The 18,254-nt window shown below is 39.5% G+C and overlaps 1 protein-coding gene across 2 annotated transcripts in view; it reads left to right on the forward strand.

Moving 5' to 3' along the window:
- Positions 1-17,993, forward strand: part of SHB (SH2 domain containing adaptor protein B) — a 61,767-nt gene extending 43,774 nt beyond the window's left edge. Inside the window, exons 5-7 of one of the 2 annotated variants that reach the window (XR_011678842.1) lie at positions 2,837-2,956; positions 11,976-15,627; positions 16,492-17,993. Coding sequence is in view for 1 of the 2 variants with exons in the window: in XM_071424598.1 (XP_071280699.1) it covers positions 2,837-2,956; positions 11,976-12,159 (304 nt within the window). In the remaining variant the exon portion in view is untranslated. Of the gene's footprint in view, positions 1-2,836; positions 2,957-11,975 lie in introns of both variants that reach the window. The other variant, XM_071424598.1, reaches the window with a different exon arrangement.
- The last annotated feature ends 261 nt before the right edge of the window (positions 17,994-18,254 follow it).

Here is an 18,254-nt window from a genome sequence, read left to right on the forward strand (position 1 = left end):
TTCTGTCTTTTAGTATAACTGCAGGTAAATGTTACAATTGAAAACTGCAGGTCTAGTTTTTCCTTCTTAACTATTCAAATGTCAGTGACATGAGGGGTATTTGTTTCTTCAGCATGATGGATCAAACCTCAAATGAATGCAGTTAACAATGATGCATCATAAAATGAAAGAGTCCCCATTTATTTTACCATAGAATATTCATAATAATTCATATTACTCATTTTAGTAGTGTGAGACATCTCCACAGCACATGCCAAGCCCTTCCTTCTTTTTCTTCAAAAGTGGAGTCTGTTTTTGCAGAAAGGAATACAAGAGCTAAAGAAAAGGATGCACACAAATTGGCAAGTGGATGGGTAGGTTAGGATATTCCCCAAACACGCAGAAATACCAAGGTGAGTTAGTATATATTAAGAAAATATTTTTAGTTACTTGTGACTGAGGAATCTGTAACTCTGAACTTACTAACTCGCGCACCCAGGGGAATCAAAGTAATTTGTTCTATTTCCTCAATAACAGTGTAAAGAAAAAGTGTTCTGCTGTTTCCATTGTCTTATTGAAAGTGAATCCCTCCCAGACTTATAATCAAGATCTTGTGGTTTCCTGTTTTGCTCTAACTCAGAAATAGAGTAGTATTGTGCATTATATAAGCTGTAATAACTTAGTATACTTACTGTATAATTGATGCTGCTCTCCTTTCTTCAGTGGAGTTGTGGCCCCTTAGTGGCCAAAACGTGACCATTGACAAAGTAAGGGATGTCAGGAAGAGCATTCTGTAAACCACAATCAGGGTACTTTCAAACCTGGGAGGAGATCCTGTTAAGGGTCAAAGTGTGTGATTATGTTAGAATTTTGCTTTAAGGTTTGGATTGTGTGCATGTGTTTTCCAGGATATCTTAGAAGACATTCAGGTTATTCCATACTTTTGCACTGATGTCTTTCACAAGCTGTCATTGCACTTTTTTAAGACCACATCACTGATGTTTGAATTTTTGACCTTTCTTCATAAATGCTTGTATGCTGACATTTCAAAAAATGAGCACACCCAGGACAAACAGACCCAATGCAGCTGAACAGCAAATCTCTCAGGAACTTAAAGCTGATTATCGCACTTTGCTTATCGCACTAGGTAGCTGTAACAGGAGCAATCAGAGTGTCCCAATTACATGGGCATATGACTCACAAGCAATTACACTTCTGTATACTGCTGCTTACTGTCAGGTGTAGCCAAAACAGCTTCCAGGCGTCACATCTGAATCAGATGTCTCATCCACTGTTTACTTTCAACTCTTAAAAGCAGGTTTTTCTTCCTCAAACCAGCCCTGTGTTCTTTTTCCATTTCTCTCTGAATATCAGAGTTCAGTATCTCCCTTCTTTTGGTAAGGTAATATTTCACTTTTGTTTTATTGGCCCTTTGGGGAGAAAAGAAAATAAAGATAATTGTAGCTAACAGGAAAAGTTTTTAAATTCTCCCAAATCCATTTCTTGATTCACACTTGTATTAATATTATTCTGTCACACTCAGAACGCAGTCTAGTCTTTAAATTCCTTGTTAAGAAATATCCTTCACCAGTAAATATATAATGGGACATGAGGAGGAGCCTGCCTGAAATAATTTGTATCTGTGTCTCCATCTTATTTGTGAAGGGAAGAAGCTGTCAGGGCCTCCCTTTCTAGTCTGTCTTGACTATACAAATATAACCTCTCTTTAGTTCCCTCTAATGCAGACTTTGGTTTTAATCAAGCATTCAATGAATTTTTGATTTGGGCACCAACTTAATTTTTTTAGCATATTCATCAGGTTAACAATGGAGTCACCAGCAAGAGGCAGTTAAGGGAATTATTTCTGTCCAAAAGGTTTATCTGGTCTTTAGTCACCTATCTTTTAGTTGGAGCATCTTTCTTAGAGTAAGAACAAATGGAATGAAACTCTTTTACACAAAGCAAGCAACAGTTCCTGGTAAGAACAGACAGAGAGAGCACTTCTGATGTGTTCATTCTTGCTTAGGCAGACGTGGTAGTGTCACATAATGTTTCAAAGTGCACCTGGCAATTGCAAGGAGGGAGAGATCTTCCTCAGAGCCACGTTTGACACAGGGCCAGACACGTTACATTGCTCTGGAAACTTAGGGAAGGGTCAAAGTGCTTACTCCTGGAGTCTCAGATTTTGAAAGCTGATACAGAGCAGCATGCACTGAGAAGCTTCTTTTTTGCAGTGGCTAAGTTCAATGAAGGACCCACCTCTCTCACCCAATTTCCTTTTTTCCCTGAATTGTTCACATCCACTCTACAGATCCACCAGAGATTTATCTAAAGCTCTCAGAATTCCCACAGCTTTGTTTAGAATGTGCCTTTTCGATAGATCTTCACACTTTATCACTCTTCTCCTTTTTCAAAGATTTATTTTAGCAAATCTTTTCCACTGTTAACTATTCATATTCTCCATGTGTGATCTTCAGTTTCTTTGCTTTTGTTGTTTATTTTGTATATTAGTTTTAAAACTGATATATCCCAGGGATGAAATAGAACAAATTGTATATCATGGATCTGTTTGCAAGACAGATTACAATGTGTTTCTCTAAATGAGAATTTCTTACATAAACATGCGCACCAATCTCATTGCGTGGTTTCCTATCTGAGTTTTCCCCTCAGCTGACAGGAACGAGAAACCTCCATAATTTGTAATAACTTCATCCAGAGCTTTTTATCCATAATATATTGGATTTTAAAGGTATCCATGTGCTATTGGTAGCAATTCACACCTTAAAAAATTAAGTAGTTAAAGCAGTATGAGTGGGAATGTTTATGTATGTTAATTAACCTCTTTGCTTTTTTGTAGATGGTATCATGGAGCAATAAGTCGGACAGATGCAGAAAACCTGTTGCGTTTATGTAAGGAGTGTAGCTACCTTGTAAGAAATAGTCAAACAAGCAAGCATGACTATTCACTTTCACTGAAGTAAGTACTTTTCAGTAAAACATAGTAAATGTTTTTATAAGGCCTAACTTCTCTGGTGCCATACGAGAAAATTACCCAGTTTGTTGCTGCACTGTTTTAGCTCTGAAGGACTGTGTGATGTATAGTTACAGTCACTGAATTAGTATCTTCCTATCTGGGGATGTTAATAGATTTTTAGTCTTCATTTGGTGTCCACTCAACTAAATAAACTTGGATTTTTTTTTCTGGCTCTAATTTGAAATGCTCCTGCTGCTTCTGCTTTTGGCTGAATAAGAAACTGTATTGTTAGGGGATTTTATTCCTTTTGTTTTGTTTGCTTAACTGGAGTAAAGCTCTACAGCATTGTTACAGTTCTTGGAAGTAAAAAGCCCAGGATTGAGGATGGAAGATCTACAGAATTAGGAAATTAGCAGTATTCTAGTCTTAGCACTGCTCTGAATCTGCCTTACCTAGCTTAGGCTGAGTAGGATATATTACAGATGTCTTCAACCCATCATAATACAAATTCATAAACTGTTGGGGTTGGAAGGGAGGATCAAAGATCATCTAGCCCAATTCTCCCACCCATAACAGGATAATGAGTTCACTTCATTTTCTAGCTGAGGAAGATTGCCAAGGTTTTGTGTGCAGGAGAAGAAGCCCGTTTACCCTGGTATAGGCTGTACAGGTGCAAAGGGAAATGTTTCCTTTCTTTCCTTCATGCAGGATAGGGTCTGATGTGGAACCTAACCTTCCAAGTAGTGCTGGGGTAGAGGCCAATTTACCCTTTTCACTAGCATTACTCCTGCCAGATTGGCTTTTATACCATTTCTTCACAGGTGTGTTCTAAAAATACATTTTACTGCTGGGATGATGGTGATACCTGATTGTAACAAACACTTTTATAAATAGCACCAAAGTGGATCCCTTTTTTTTTAATTTTAAAATTCCATTCTAGGACTTGAGAAGAAAAATATTTTGTAGGAGTGTATTTTAAATCACTATTCCTCTGCTATTATTTTTGGGATCTCTCTGTAATGCAGAGGTTTGCCTTGAGCTGGAACACATCTGCTTTAGAATTGTGGTTGAGTTCCTGTTATCTCGTTTGTAATTTGATCTCTGTATACTCCGATATAGGTGTCTTCTAGATATTTTAAACACTGAAGCATTAATGGCACAAGCTTTGGAATAAATTTTCCCTCAGGCCTTAACTGTCCCTTAAATTCAAAGTCTTGGAATATGGCCTATTTTTTAAAGTATTTCACTTAATTCTTGCATCAGCCCAGTGATTTTTGTTATTCTGCCAGAATAACAAAACACACATCCAGATGAAAGGTGACAGTTAAAATTATATTTTGCTGTTTTGGACAGCTGCGTTCATGCCTTTAGTATCCTTTTGTAGTCTCTTTGGACAGAACTGTGATGTTTCCATTGCCTGTAAAGGTGTGTTTTTGCTTCTTAGGGACCTTTAGTACCATGTGTGAGTCAGCTTTTTTTTTTTTTTTTTTTTTTTTTTTTTTTTTTTTTTTTTTTTGTTAAGTGTTTCATTTCTGCTTTAGGGGAAAAAGTAATACTCACATCCTGATTTTGTACTGAGATTAAGTAACAGTGATTTAAAATCTATTCTTCTGTTTCATGTGACAAGCTTTTTCTAAAAACAAAACAGAAAGCAAAAACCAAACTCAAACCACTTCACTCTATTTTTTAGTTTTCTTTTCTCTAATGTCAAAAGATTGATTCCCAAAACACAGCAATGAGAATCTACCCAAATATTACCTGTATTTGAAAAGTGAAAAGATGGTCGAAATTGGTCATTTTCTTTTAATATAGTTGAATATTTCATAATGGAGACATCTCTGAAGACCTTTTTTTTCCAATAGCAGGAAGTCTTTTTATGTTCTGTGGACATTGAGAGAGTCAGACAGGCTTGACTTGCATGGGTAATTTGCGTGAGATATGTCTGGTTCAAAATCCAAAAATTATCATTCCAAATATAATGAAATGAGTGTGAAAATAGCTTTATTGCTAAATTAAACTGCATCTGTGTATAAAACAGTCATTGAGGTAGTTTATGTTGCTCATGTCAGTGTTTGTCACTTTGAGATGGTGTAGTTTACACAGTCAAATTTAATTGCATGTGGATTAGCTATCTCTGTGGGCATCAGAGAAGGTTTTATTGAAGTACACATTTATGTTGCCCAGCTCAGTTAGAAACAAGGAATTGGTATTGTTAGTGACAAGTGTTTGAAGCTAAAAGCATCTTTCTATGGATTGGGATCCAAAATGGATTGGGATCCAAAGACCTAAGCCTCCTTGTCAGCATTGTTTAAATTCTGCACAGCAGAAGAGGAAAAAAAATATGATCTACCTTCCCAGAACAAAATGATCCCAAAGGCATGAGGAGCAGCTGTACATTCTCTTGAATCTCCTCTGTCAGCCCTGGATTGTTCCTTGTTTCCTCTTCTCTGCATTCCTTCAGGGTTGTACATATTTGGCTTCCTCACACCCACCCACTCTTTCTTTAAACACAATTATAATTGCAGAAGACTGGGTAAAAATTGCAGACCCATACTCCTGATAACTGTGCTGTGACAAGAAATTCCTTGCTGCTATCGAAATGCCTAGTTTTAAATTCCTTGTCTGAGACCCGTTCTTTACTAACAAGCACTCTGGTGAAAAAGGTAGAAGTAGGTGTGCAAATGAAAGAGGGAGAGTCATTTCTTAGTTATAAATGTTTTAGGTGTTCAGCAATTACTTCATAACATTAAGCTCACAGAGATGCCTTTCTGATGTAGCAATAGAAAAGGATCTCAGGATGGGGTTATCATATTTCAGTCTTGCTCAGTAAAGACCAGGCACCAGCTGGGCTCTACTAGCTAATCCTTTCAGTCAGGATTTCCCCCTCCCAAGGCTCTTGCAGCAGTGTGCATCATGCCCACACCACTTCATTTCCTGACTCACATTTCAGTTTTGGCAAATGTGGCTGTTCTTAATTTTAGATAGGGACTATCTCACAAATTAACTAAATGTGCAGTCTGTGAGCAAAACAGTAATGGGCATTGCTTTCTGATCTGTCAGATAGTTCCTGCACAATCACAGCCACTGGAAGTACAGAGCTGAATTCAGAGAGGGTGGTGCCTTTTGACATCCTGATTCTGTGGATTCGTAAACAGGCATGTGGTTTCCCTGAATAGCAAAGGAAGCTGCAAGCTATGGGGTTTTTTGTCATTACAGTCTGTAGAAGTGGTCCTGATTTCCAAAGTTGAGTACATAAACTTTGAGTAGTTCTGGGTTCTGGATAAATGCTGGATTTGCACCTTTCTGTTGATTTTTGTTCTTGGAAGTAAATCTCGTAATATTGTAAAAATAACAAGTTTTTTCCTGTCAGTAATTTACAAAGAGGTCGTGGGATTTTTGATGGGTCTCTAAATTAGCAATTGAATAAAAGTATTTAAAAGTGTATTACTAGTCTATTGTTAGCCTAAACCATAAAGATAAGGTCCTGGCTGTTAGCAGGAACTATGGATTCTGTCACTTCTATGGACAGCCCAACAAGCTGAGGGTTCTCATTACCTTCAAAGCAGTAGATGGGAACTGGTTATAGAGGATGGAGCCTGGGCTTAGTCTTAGTAGTGATTTTCACACATTGGGTGCAAATGAACACTTGTACACCTTGTTTGTTTGTAGAGGAAGAGATGTTTATTTTATCATGGAGACATTGCCTGATTGCTGTCAGGTGTAGAATGACAGTGTTGTGTACAATATGCTTGAAAAAGCAAAGCTGAAGCAGGGAAAACAGTTAATAGGCCAGCCTCTTAATGTCTCCAGTAAATGATTTTTCAGTGTTTTTTGGGTTTTTTTTGGTTTTGTTTTTTTCTTCTTCTTTTTTTTTTTTTTTTTTTTGTGGTTTTTTTTTTTTCTTGGTCTGGCTTTAAGCTGTGAGGCTTTATTTTATTTTCTTTTTGCTGTACATAGGGTTTGTTTAAGTTACAGCATGTAACACAAGTTAAAATTATGAAATGGAAAATCATTTTAGAGTGGAAAAATAACACAATATATATTTCCTACATTGCTAGAATTTTTTTTCTGATGATATTGCAAAGTTGTTGCTTTTTTCTTTATGCACGTGATGTTTCATCAAAATTAATGCAGAAAAATCTGTTCTGACAAAACAGTGCTTTTTTCAGCAAAAATAGGGTTCAGAAGTCTAGGTCAAACTTTCTGATTGTGAACACTGAATCATGTTTCAAAGCCATTAATATTTCCTGGAAAAAATACTAGGTTTAATATCTAATTAATATTTATTACGGCTGCTTTTATCACACTTCATGCATAAGATCAAAAAAGCACATTCTAATTAACTGTCTGCCCAATTCCTTTCTCATCCTCACTGGGTTTTGAAAACTGAAAGAAAATATGTGGGGAGGTTGCAATTCCAAGTCTCTTGGTATTATGGTTGTGTTGCCAAACATTTTAAGCAAGGTGTGACTGACTATTAGTCATGTATCAAGTTTGTGTCTGTGTAAACATCTGTGCTTGAGAGTTCCAAAGAAATTTGGTGCAGGGATCAGCAATTAGCATTTTTTTCTGTGTTTGAAACCCATGGGAATGGTTGCAAAAAGGAAAGAAAGGGTAGAATATTGTCTCTAGTAGCACTGTTTTGTCACTGTCAATTGAATGAAAATGTGGTGAAGAGTTGTTGCAACATTTGAAAAAACCACAATGGTACTTAGAATTCACACAGTAACAATATCACATGCTGTAGTTCAGGTCCCAGCACCTTCTCTTACAAAATGTGTATGTCTTGTCTCTTCAAGGCACTGGCTCTTACCAGTGTTCACATATGTGAACTTGGGATCACTATTTAGGTTCTTTTCTTTGAAAACCTTGGGCCTGGCAGGTTCTAATAGTTGTTGCTGAGCTGAAAATAGGCATTCCAAAACCAGGACTACTCAGTAAGGCACTTGTTCAGGTGGACTCCAAAAGTGCTTCAAAAACTAAGCAGAAACTTATTTACAATTACTTCAACCATGGAGCTTTATTCCCTCTCATTACCTGAAATTTCAGTAATCTCTTCGCATACTAAAATCAGCATTTGGAGGAGAGGAAGAGAGAATATGACTTCCAGGTTCTTTTTTCACGTGGTCCTTGTAATTCTAGTCACTGGTCTAGAAGCATTGGTGTTGTTAATCAAGTGCAGATGCATCTTGCTCTTACCTGTCACTAAAGGCACTGATTCTCTGAGTCCAGGCATACCAGAAGAGGGGAAACTGTGAGACAGATTTTAAGGACAGATAGAGAAGATGAGACAGCACAGAAGGATGCTTAGTGTAGATGTGAATAGTTTCACAGAATAGTTTATAGTTGAAAGGGTTTAATTCAAGGGCATGATTACAAGGTGCTAAGTTGACTTTCTTCCAGCTTAATTTGTTCTACATTATAGAAGATGAGAATTGTCTTGTTTTGATATGTCTACTTGCAACCTGTGATAGTTCATTTGAAACCGGGATGGGCAGACAGCACATTCAACAGTGTAATTTTTGGACACTAAAAGAGGGTGGAAAGGGAGTGAAGAAGGAAAATATTTGAAAACATAATCTTTGCTTTCATCTGCCAGTAAGCCTGAAACAATGCTCAGTTTAAAGAGTTCTGAACATCTAGAAAAGTAGCCAGGATAGAAATCAGGTCTATCACTAACAATGTGGTATTGGCTGCAAACACTAGCAGTAAGCAAAACCAGTTCATTGACTGAATGTTCTTTTTGCCTCTCAGTTCTCCTCCTTTACGAACAGAAAACTTGTGTGTGAGACACTGCAAAGCTTTGAAGTTAATTTAACATACCTTCCATTTGCCTAGAGAGATCTAGTTGCTAATGGATCTCTGGAGATGCCTAGTCCAATCCCCTGCTCCAAGCAGTACATGCTTTTTGCAGTGTGATGTAATACCCTGTTTCGGCTATCCCAGTCCTTTCCCAGGTGTGCCAATACCTTCTCCCTTCCCCTCCCCTTGCCTCCTGCTAAGTGCTGTCCATCAGTCTCATATTCCAGCAAGGGTGTTGTATGATTGGCGAAGTTCAAAAGATGCCTCTCAGCCCTGGGGACTTTGGGCCATCCAGGTGTCATTTGTCCCCTGAGACTTCCCCCCCCTCACCTGGTTGGTGGCACACCTACCCCATCCCTCCCCCTCTCCCCAGGCTTAAAAGACACGGGGACCATGCGGTTTGTGGTTCTGTTGGAGCCGTTGCAACATTCAGAGGTCTGTGTGCTATGAATAAAGCTCTGGATCAAACCCTCCAGCAGGACCCGTCTCCTTTTTCCTTCACCATCGCCTAAAGCCTTTCCACCAAAGGTAAACCTGAGTTCCTGCATGCCTGGACCTGTTCCAAGCGCCCAGCTGCAATATCCAGCCAGCCAAAGGTGTCTCTGAGGTGAAACACCACAGCACCGCCTTTGGTCCAGCAGCAAGGGTCAGACGAGCCCAGGCACGTTCCATCCGGCAATATTGGGATCTAACTCCAATACATGCTTATCAGGTTGCCAAGTGCTTTGGAAAACTTGTGAGGATGAAACCCTTCAGACCTGCCTTATCCTGGTTTCTGGGCTCTAGGACTCCTACAAGGAAGAAGTCCCTGTGTCCAGCACTCCCTTGCAGCTTGTGCTTGTTGACAGAGAAACTTCTGTTTTCTCTGTATCTCTCTCTTTTAGGCAGTGGATGATTGCAACCTGACACCCTCCATCTCACCTTTCTTTCTCCTGAAGACTAAACAGGCACAATTCCCTCAAGCCTATCCTCATACGTCAGATATTCCCATCCTTATTCCCATCCCAGACTATGCTTAGTAGTCTTGCTCTGGATATGCTTCAGTATTGACATCTCTTTTATCATGGGACACCCTCTCACCAGATATGGGTGCAGCCTCACGAGCGCTCTGTAGAAGTAGTAGTCACTGTCTTCCAGCAGCTGGCTGCACTTTGCTGTGGAACTCAGGGCTGCAGTAGGTCTTCATGGGCAGACCATTGAATCATTCTCCTTCCCACCATGTGTCCTCCCTACCATAGTTCCTCTTCAGGCCTGTTGTGCCCCAGCTTGCACAGCTGCTTGGGTTTGTTCCATCCCAAGTGCAGAAGCTATGTATTTGCGTTGTCTACATGCCATTAGCCTGCTATTCATAACTTTTAGCTCACATTCTTTTTCCCTCATCCTCGCAAGCAGTGTGGCCATCCAGAAGGCTCACCTGTCAGGATATATTTCCAGGATTCTTTTTGTGTGAGCTCAATGATTATGTGCTACACAAACCTGAATGTATACATAGGTCCTTCCTGGGTATGCAACAGCTGTCATGAATACATGGCTTGTAACAATTTGTTCATACTCTCTGCATTGTCCTCCTGTTCAAAAAAAGGCTTGTGCTTTTCCCTTCTCTGCACTAAAGTGCACTTAAAAGATTGTTCTTCAGTCCTTGTCATACTTCTGAAATTAGCATGCACCTGATTCCATTAATATATCTGCACATTTTCAAGTCCTTTTGTGGCAAAGCAGATTCATAGTCAACTGAAGAAAGATAGCAATACATCTGTCCTCATAATAAGTATTTAAAGATGTCGCTCTTATTTAAGGAAAATAATTTAGAGATTAATTATGACTTGAAAGATATATTTTCCCACTAAAAAATTGATATTTAAAGCACGACTTTGGGCATGTAGAGCCATAATTACAGTGCCTGCTATAGTTTCTGCACACCAGGTTTCTCTTCATCAGGCAGTTGTTGAACACATTGAAAGATATGAGCTTGGTTATGATACAGGCACTTACAGAAGGAACTCTGCACCTGCTAACTAGAATATGGCAGATTTTAGAGAAGCTGGTTTTAACATAATTTTGTTTTTCTGCTGCAGCTTTCTATGTCATCTTGAATTGGGTTTTTTTGCTGACACAGGCCAACTCCAGTTTTAACACTACTGTCTCTGCCCCTGGACACACCTAGAAGAAACAATGGCTTGGAGCCAGAAGATTAGGGACTGGGACATCAAACAAGCTGTAAAAACCTTCTAAGCCTCATTTAAGATCTTGATGTGTAGGAAGTGTTCTTTGCACTTGTGTTGCCCTAGCTGACCTCTACAGTCTTAAAGTAGCCTATATGTTATGTTGAGACAGCAGACACTGAAAGGTCACTTCTGGGAAGAGCTGAGGCCAGCCTTACCTCTGGTGCTGCATGGCAGTGTGGGTGCTTTCTCTCAGAGTGGAATTCTGTTGGATGGGTTGCTTTCCTGAGAGCAGGCAGGGCAGTTCCATGAGTTCCATGACACTCTTCTCCTGCCTGTGTAATAATGAGCCTTCCTCAAAGAGAGTGCCTGCAGAAAGACAACAAGACAGCAGCCCTTGCTCAGTATAGCGCGCAGTCTGAAGCAGTACTGTGCCATGAACCTTGGGAACATGCTCACCTGGAGTAGCTTTCCCACCTGAAGCCACCAGATTATGCACAGAGATCTGTTCTGGGCAGTTACTGCCCGAGTGGAATGGGTGAGGTCTGCCCTGAGGCAGCCGCAGGGTAGAACAGGACAGGTCTTGTCTTGCCTAGCTGAACAAGGTTCACGGCCTGCTTGTGCCTATGAAGGAACCCTCAGGCCTCTGACAGGCCAACACCACAGATATTTGGGTCCAGATATAATGACTAGCTATAGTGAAAATGTGTTCACAGGAAAATATTGCAGGGGCTGGAGAGAAGGGCCATGGGAAGGAAATGGATTGTTTACTGGTACACCTCTGGATCACTTTCTGTGTGAGACAGCCATGCATGTGGATCAAGGCAGCACAGGTGCTGAAAACTAAATACTGCCTTAGGCTGCCTTTGTGGTGAACTGTCCATGGGGGTTGCAACTAGCAGCTGGAAACAGTCAGTCTGACCACTGTCTTGGCCTGCCCCCCAGCAGGTACTGGCATTTTGTTCTCCTACTTTCCCCTCCATGAGGAGAGCATGTGGTGGTGCTGCACCCCTCTTCCCTGTGCACAAGCATGAACTTACACTTTGCTTTCCTTGCAGGAGCAGTCAAGGTTTTATGCATATGAAGCTGACGAAAACCAAAGAGAAATACATCCTGGGTCAGAACAGCCCTCCATTCGACAGTGTTCCTGAAGTCATCCACTACTACACTACAAAAAAGCTGCCTATCAAAGGAGCAGAGCACTTGTCCTTGCTCTACCCTGTGGCTGTACGGACTCTCTAATAACCTAGTCTTACCCCTTCCTGTGGATGGGAGGTGAGAGATAAGCCGCGTTGCACAGAATTCATTGCCAGAATTAGGAGCCTGAGTATATGATGGAGAGAAGCAGCATTTAGTCTTGTGAATGTGGGCTCTCTGCAGAGTTGTCTGTGGGACTGTGTGTGTGATACACTTGTGCTGCAGCATGCCTCTAGAATTGTATTGCTGCGTAAGAGAAAGGACACTTATTTTAATGCAAGGAGAGCAGATAGCCTTCCCACATCTTCTGTGTGAATGAAAGTGCTTCCCAATAAAAGTTCTTCCTTCGTGCTTTGAGAAGAATCAACAAGTTCTTCTCAGCAGTAAAAAACGAACAACTTGTATTCTCTTGCTACCCTGAGAAACTTCTCCATGAGAAAGAGTAACCTTACTCTGAGGGACCCTAGGGTGTTCTTGATGGATCTGAGAAGGAGCTGCTTAGCAAGCAAGTCTCTGGCTCTGGTCACATAGTTTGATGGGTTTGGGATTTTTTTAATGCAGTTTCTTGGGGTAGTCAAATATTGAATTTCTATTAGACACACAATCTTAAAATAGTTTTGTGAGAGCAAATCATGGTCAATTACTTATGAATAGGGGATGTAATTAAACAGTAGTTTGTTATATATTTTTATCCTTTTTGGTACAATAATCTCTTAATGTTTACTGTCTTCATTTGCAAGTTTCATTTGTAGGTACAGGCAGCTAATTCTGTTTGGGACAGTTCCACCATAATGTTTTAAGTAGTTAGGATAAGTAATTTTGATATGTGGGTTAGTATTTATGCATGAGGGTGGTCAAAGGCTTTTATAAAGCTTTAGTAGGCAAAATCTTCACTTGCTCATTCATGTGGATCAAACAGCTGTCCTACTCATGTAGCAGGCTAACGTGTATCACACTGCCTTTCCACAAGATGGCTTTTGCAGCTGTGAGAATTGCAGTATGTAGCAGAGCAGAATCTTGTTTTTCTGGTCTACCAAGGCATTCTTAAGCCATAGCCCTGTTGGCATATACCTTCTGGCCAGTGCTCTTTTTCACCACGAGCAGAAGCCTGCCTCCTGCTGTATTTCAGTTGCTGTCAGCCAGAAGCACTGTGGAAGCTGCTCTGTATCTTAGTCCTGCCAACTCAGTGCCCATGTACTTGGGACATATTTTTTACATGCTCTGTGTGCTCATTCAGTGAGATAAGTGAAAAATTATAAAATTGTACACAAGCTGGAACTGGGGAATCTATAGCCTTATAGTCCTCATGTTGTGCCATCTCCCACATACATCTAGAATGTTGTGCATTAACCCATCAGCTGGTATAGTAGCAAACTGGTTATATGCAGGTTATGTATTTTACAGACAGCAATAGGACTGTGAAATTGTGTGCTATTTAATTCAGCTTTCTTAGCTACTACTATTTTTTTATGTATGCTTAGAAAGAAGTGCAAATCTGAAAATTGTGATGGAATAACCACTTATTGCCTGTAAAAGTAGTTCTTCATGGTATTGTTTAATCTGTTAAGAACCTCAAGGATGACCCATATACTCTCACTGGTGCTAAATATTGTTTCCTTTTAAATCTGCCTTATTCTTTAAATGGCATCCAATGCAGATTGAACAGAAGTTGATCATATGTGTGTGAAGAGCCCAGTGTCATTTTGTGCAGCAATGGTATTGGGTCAAACTGTCTGTCTTACCCAGAATCGGAAGTTGCATTGAAATAGGTTTTCCAGTTTTCTGAGGAGGGTGGCTCAGTGGAGGACAAAGAGACAACATTCCTTTCCAAGTGAAAACAAATATCCCCTTTTTGTGTACTTGATGCCTTGAGAAGGCTGACCTAGAACAGAGGCTAGATAGAGTTAAAGAATAAAGTAGGTATTTATAAAAGGCCTTAAAGGATACACCGTGGGCAGTGTAAGAGCCTGGCCAGGGCTACACCCAAGATGAACTCAAAATGGTCACAAAATGGATGACCAGTCACAAGGTGTCAAACTTTTATAAGTTTTGGTCCATTAGCATATTGGAGTTAATTGTCCAATTATAGATTGAGGTTATGAACTTCCATCCTCCTTGTTTTCTCTCTTCAATTCACCATTGTTTATACTTTTTGGGCCTGGAGCTTGTAACAGTTGTCCTTGGTTAAGCTGGAAAAGGAATTGTTTTGTCTATCTACCCTGAGAAGAGAACTTACCAACACTTAATATGAAACTCAGAGCTACACACTAAAACAGCACAGAATCTGAAAAATATGAAAGCTGAAACTTAAGGCATCATATTACCTGAATGCTTTTTTTATTTCCCTAAAGTCTTTACTCTCTTAACATCACTCAACTGACAAGAGCGTACAGGCACTTTTAAGTTAGTATATTCTCTCACCAGAGTAGGAGTTTATGAAGGTGGCAGAGTTCACACAAATTAGGAATCAGGTGACATCTGCTCTGAGTCTTGGCCTTTGTGAGCTCGAGCAAAATTATCATGCCCTTTGGGACAGAAATATGTGTTATTTCTTCTTTTGTGTGTTGAATCTGGCATGATTGCCATTCCATAGTCTGTTTTTCTTCTTTAAAGGGAAAAAAAAAAGTATGCCCCTACTCTAACAGCAATTACCAGTAGAAACCAATAGCATCATAAACCAAGGCCTTGTCTGGCTTCCTTAAGCACTTTGTCTTTAAGTCATGGGGATAACTATTGTACCAGACCTTTCTTGTCACGGGTCTGATCAAAAGTCAGATGAAGCCAGCAAGTGCCATTTTATTGCTGTCTGCGTATTTTGGGTTGGGATCCATTGTTTCATACAAATTACGTGAATGTGCATCATACAAATGAATATACTGCTTATTACAGCTTCAAGGATCAGATCAAAGTTCTTGGTTCAGGAAGAGGAAATCATCTCAGAACATATTGGTTGTCCATGGGAAGGTTTTTTTATTATTTTTCTAAAAGACTTTTAGAAAGTACTCAATAATTGCAGAATAAATAAAACTAGGATTTTGTTTGCACTGTAATGTTGTCTCTGTTTATTTAAGTGATTGTATGATATTTTTCCAGTGAAGGAATATTCTTCCTAGATTTTTTAATGTACAGTGAAAATGCGGTGTGTTAACAGTGTGTAGTATTGCGTATAGGTGGAAGATCTTGTAGTGATCATGCCTATATTGCACATTAAAAGTTTATTTAAAAAAATATATATAAACCTCTCCCTTTTTTTCCTTGTGTACTCAGATTGTCATGAATAGCTAATAATTGAAGCAGCCTTTTAGAACAACTTGTATTTATTTGTCTCAACTGTGTTGTGAAAGTAATCACTAGGTTGTAATTTGGAGTCTGGAAAATCATATGTCTCAGTTCTACCCTGACTAATTCTCTTGATAATGTGCACCTTTACAAGGGCCTGACAAGGGTGCATGTGTGAATGATATTGCTGATGGTCCAAGGAATCCAGTTATTGCTGCTAACAGCATAACACTGGTGAGTCACTTTTTGCAGTCTTTGTAAGAGGTGTTAATTTGGCTTCTATTTTGATGAGTATTTCACAGCATGGTGAAGGCTGTGAACATCTGTATGATGTGTAGGAGAGCTTTAGTGGCCAAGGTTGCATTTCACAGCTCCTTCCATAATTGGAAAATCATTTAGGTTTGTGGAAATGCAGTCATCACCGTGGTTTCTCTACTTGATAACAGATTATTGTCTTACTTTGAAATTAAGTCTTCAGAGACAGGATGCAAAGTGCAAAGGTACAAAACAGACATTTTTAGCTTATCAAAGAACATGAGCTGAAGTAAGTATTCCTCTATATTCTGAGGAAAATGCTTACTGCTTGGAGGATGACACATTGGTGTGCTTCTCCTCAGCATCCTGTTGGGTTTTGCACTTTATTTTGATGCCATGGCTCAAGCTGGCAACACAAACTTCATGTGGCAATGTTGGTGGAGTCCACAAATAGCATGTTTTATCCAGGCTCTGATTCCATTTTGACACTGCTACACTACTAAGCTGTACTCTGGTTTACTTGGTCCTCTGCTGCTGCAAGTTATTTGTGCTGTCCTTGGGTGGCACCTCAAGTGGTGCCTGAGCAAAACAAACAAGGTCTTAACAGAATTTTAAATAAACAGATTAAAGACCTCACCCCACACACTATACTCTCTCCCTGTAGAGAGAGTAAAACAAAACAGATTTGGAACAGAACTGTCTGTAGTCCTGATATGAGCAAGGAGTAAAGGAAATAGAAAGGAGATTCAACGGATTTTCATACATTTTTTTCTTTTTTAATGATTAGCAATGATCCCACATAAAATACTGCATATTGCTTTCTTTTATTACTTACTTTTGGAGGCCCAAGGAAGGAAGGAAGGAAGGAAATCGTAGCAGCTGAACAAAGTTGTTGATCTGAAATGAAGCAAATAGAAGTCCTGCTGAAAAAAAAATGTTCATATGTTGCAAGGGATGACCATGTACAATCCAGTTTTCTGCAGCATGTGATTTCCCATCTTGAGCTGTGAGCTTCTTCTGTGAACAAGGTATGCACAATCTAGAGATAATGTGGTGACTTCGGTGCTCTGCACCTTGTGTTTAGTTCAGTGATAAGATTAGACCAAACATTGCCTTTGCTTTCAGGGTCCCTGAATTGCATTTGTTGCTGCTGACAATTCCAAGACACAAGCTTGGTGAAGCTTGTTGGCAAATTGATTGTATTAACCCATTCCCCAGTCTGCCTCCAAGAAACAATGGTTCTAACCACAGGAGAAATATCAAGAGGATGGCTGGAAATCTGCTGAGTTGCATAAGCCATGGGGATGACTGAAACATGATGATTTTATGAAATTAATATATAGGAAGAGTTACAGGATTGTTTATAGAGTAATGGCTAGATTGTGTCAGGCAGTGTGGGTGGAGCCTGGCTGAAATTTAGCTATGAAAGAATAGAGAAGGATAAGGTAACCCTTTACAAGTAAACAGCTTGTTAACTGCTGTGAAAGTTGTAAAAGTGTCATGGAGAAAGTGTGGAGATACTTTCAGCAAGGGCAGACTGAGTTGCAATGTGGCAGGAGCCAAGTGTGAGATACTGAGAGAATTTGAATACAGGAACCAGGCATTCTCTAGCAGTCTGTAATGGATATTGTCCACTATCTCAAGAGAGACACAGAAGGTACCTACAGGAGGTAGCCTAGACAAAGAGATTATGAGAAGAGACTAAAGAAACTTGATGAGAATCCAGAGAGATTCAGAAGAGATCTCGAACAAAACCCTGGGGAGGAAAAGGGGAGAATTCAGGAATACCCTGGGAGAAATACAAGGGACCCCACATCCTTAGAGACTGCACATGGTAAGGCTGGAACTGCTACACTGACCCTCCTGATTTCTCGCCCAGATTGTGTGGTCTACCACATAGGACAAGGACTACACTGATCAAACTCACTTCTCTTCTGGACTGCCCTGTGGAACAGGAAGGTCATGTTGAACAGGAAGGTCATGTTTCTCATGGTTGTCATCAAGGGAGATATCCATGTCTAAAATGTTTTTGAATCTGACTTCATTTAGACTCTGCACTTTCATTTTAACTTGTATTGCAAAAACCAGCCCTGAACTCTCTATTTCTTGTTAATTAACTATTGCTAATTATTCTCAAATATAAAGTTATGTGATATAATTGGGATAAATTATTATAATAAAAGGATTCCAGTTAGTAACTTTGTAGGGCCAGGATGGATCATGGTTTCAACCTGAATATTACCAGTTCTGTGAAAATAAGGGTCATGTAAACAATGTCTTTGATTTTTATTGTTTGTTCATAATCTCCTTTCAGCACAAATATAGTAAACTTTTCTCTGATATTATCTTTTTATTTACCTCCAGTAATTAGATCCATTCATAGAGAGGGCAGCCTATAAAACCTTGTCATCTGTATGTTTTTTCTACACATTAAGACTATTTTTTATCTCCATATAAACATATCTATATAGAATAATTTTGGTCATTGAGTCCAACATTTAACCTGGCACTTCCAAATCCACCCCTAAATTATGTCCTTAAATGCCACATCTTTTAAATATTTCCAGACAGTGGATTGAACCACTTCCTTGAGCAGCCTGGTCTGT

This window comes from Agelaius tricolor, unplaced genomic scaffold (assembly GCF_023055355.1).
Source record: "Agelaius tricolor isolate 1412-34295 unplaced genomic scaffold, bAgeTri1.0.p SCAF_4, whole genome shotgun sequence".
Classification (NCBI taxonomy): Eukaryota; Metazoa; Chordata; class Aves; order Passeriformes; family Icteridae; genus Agelaius; species Agelaius tricolor.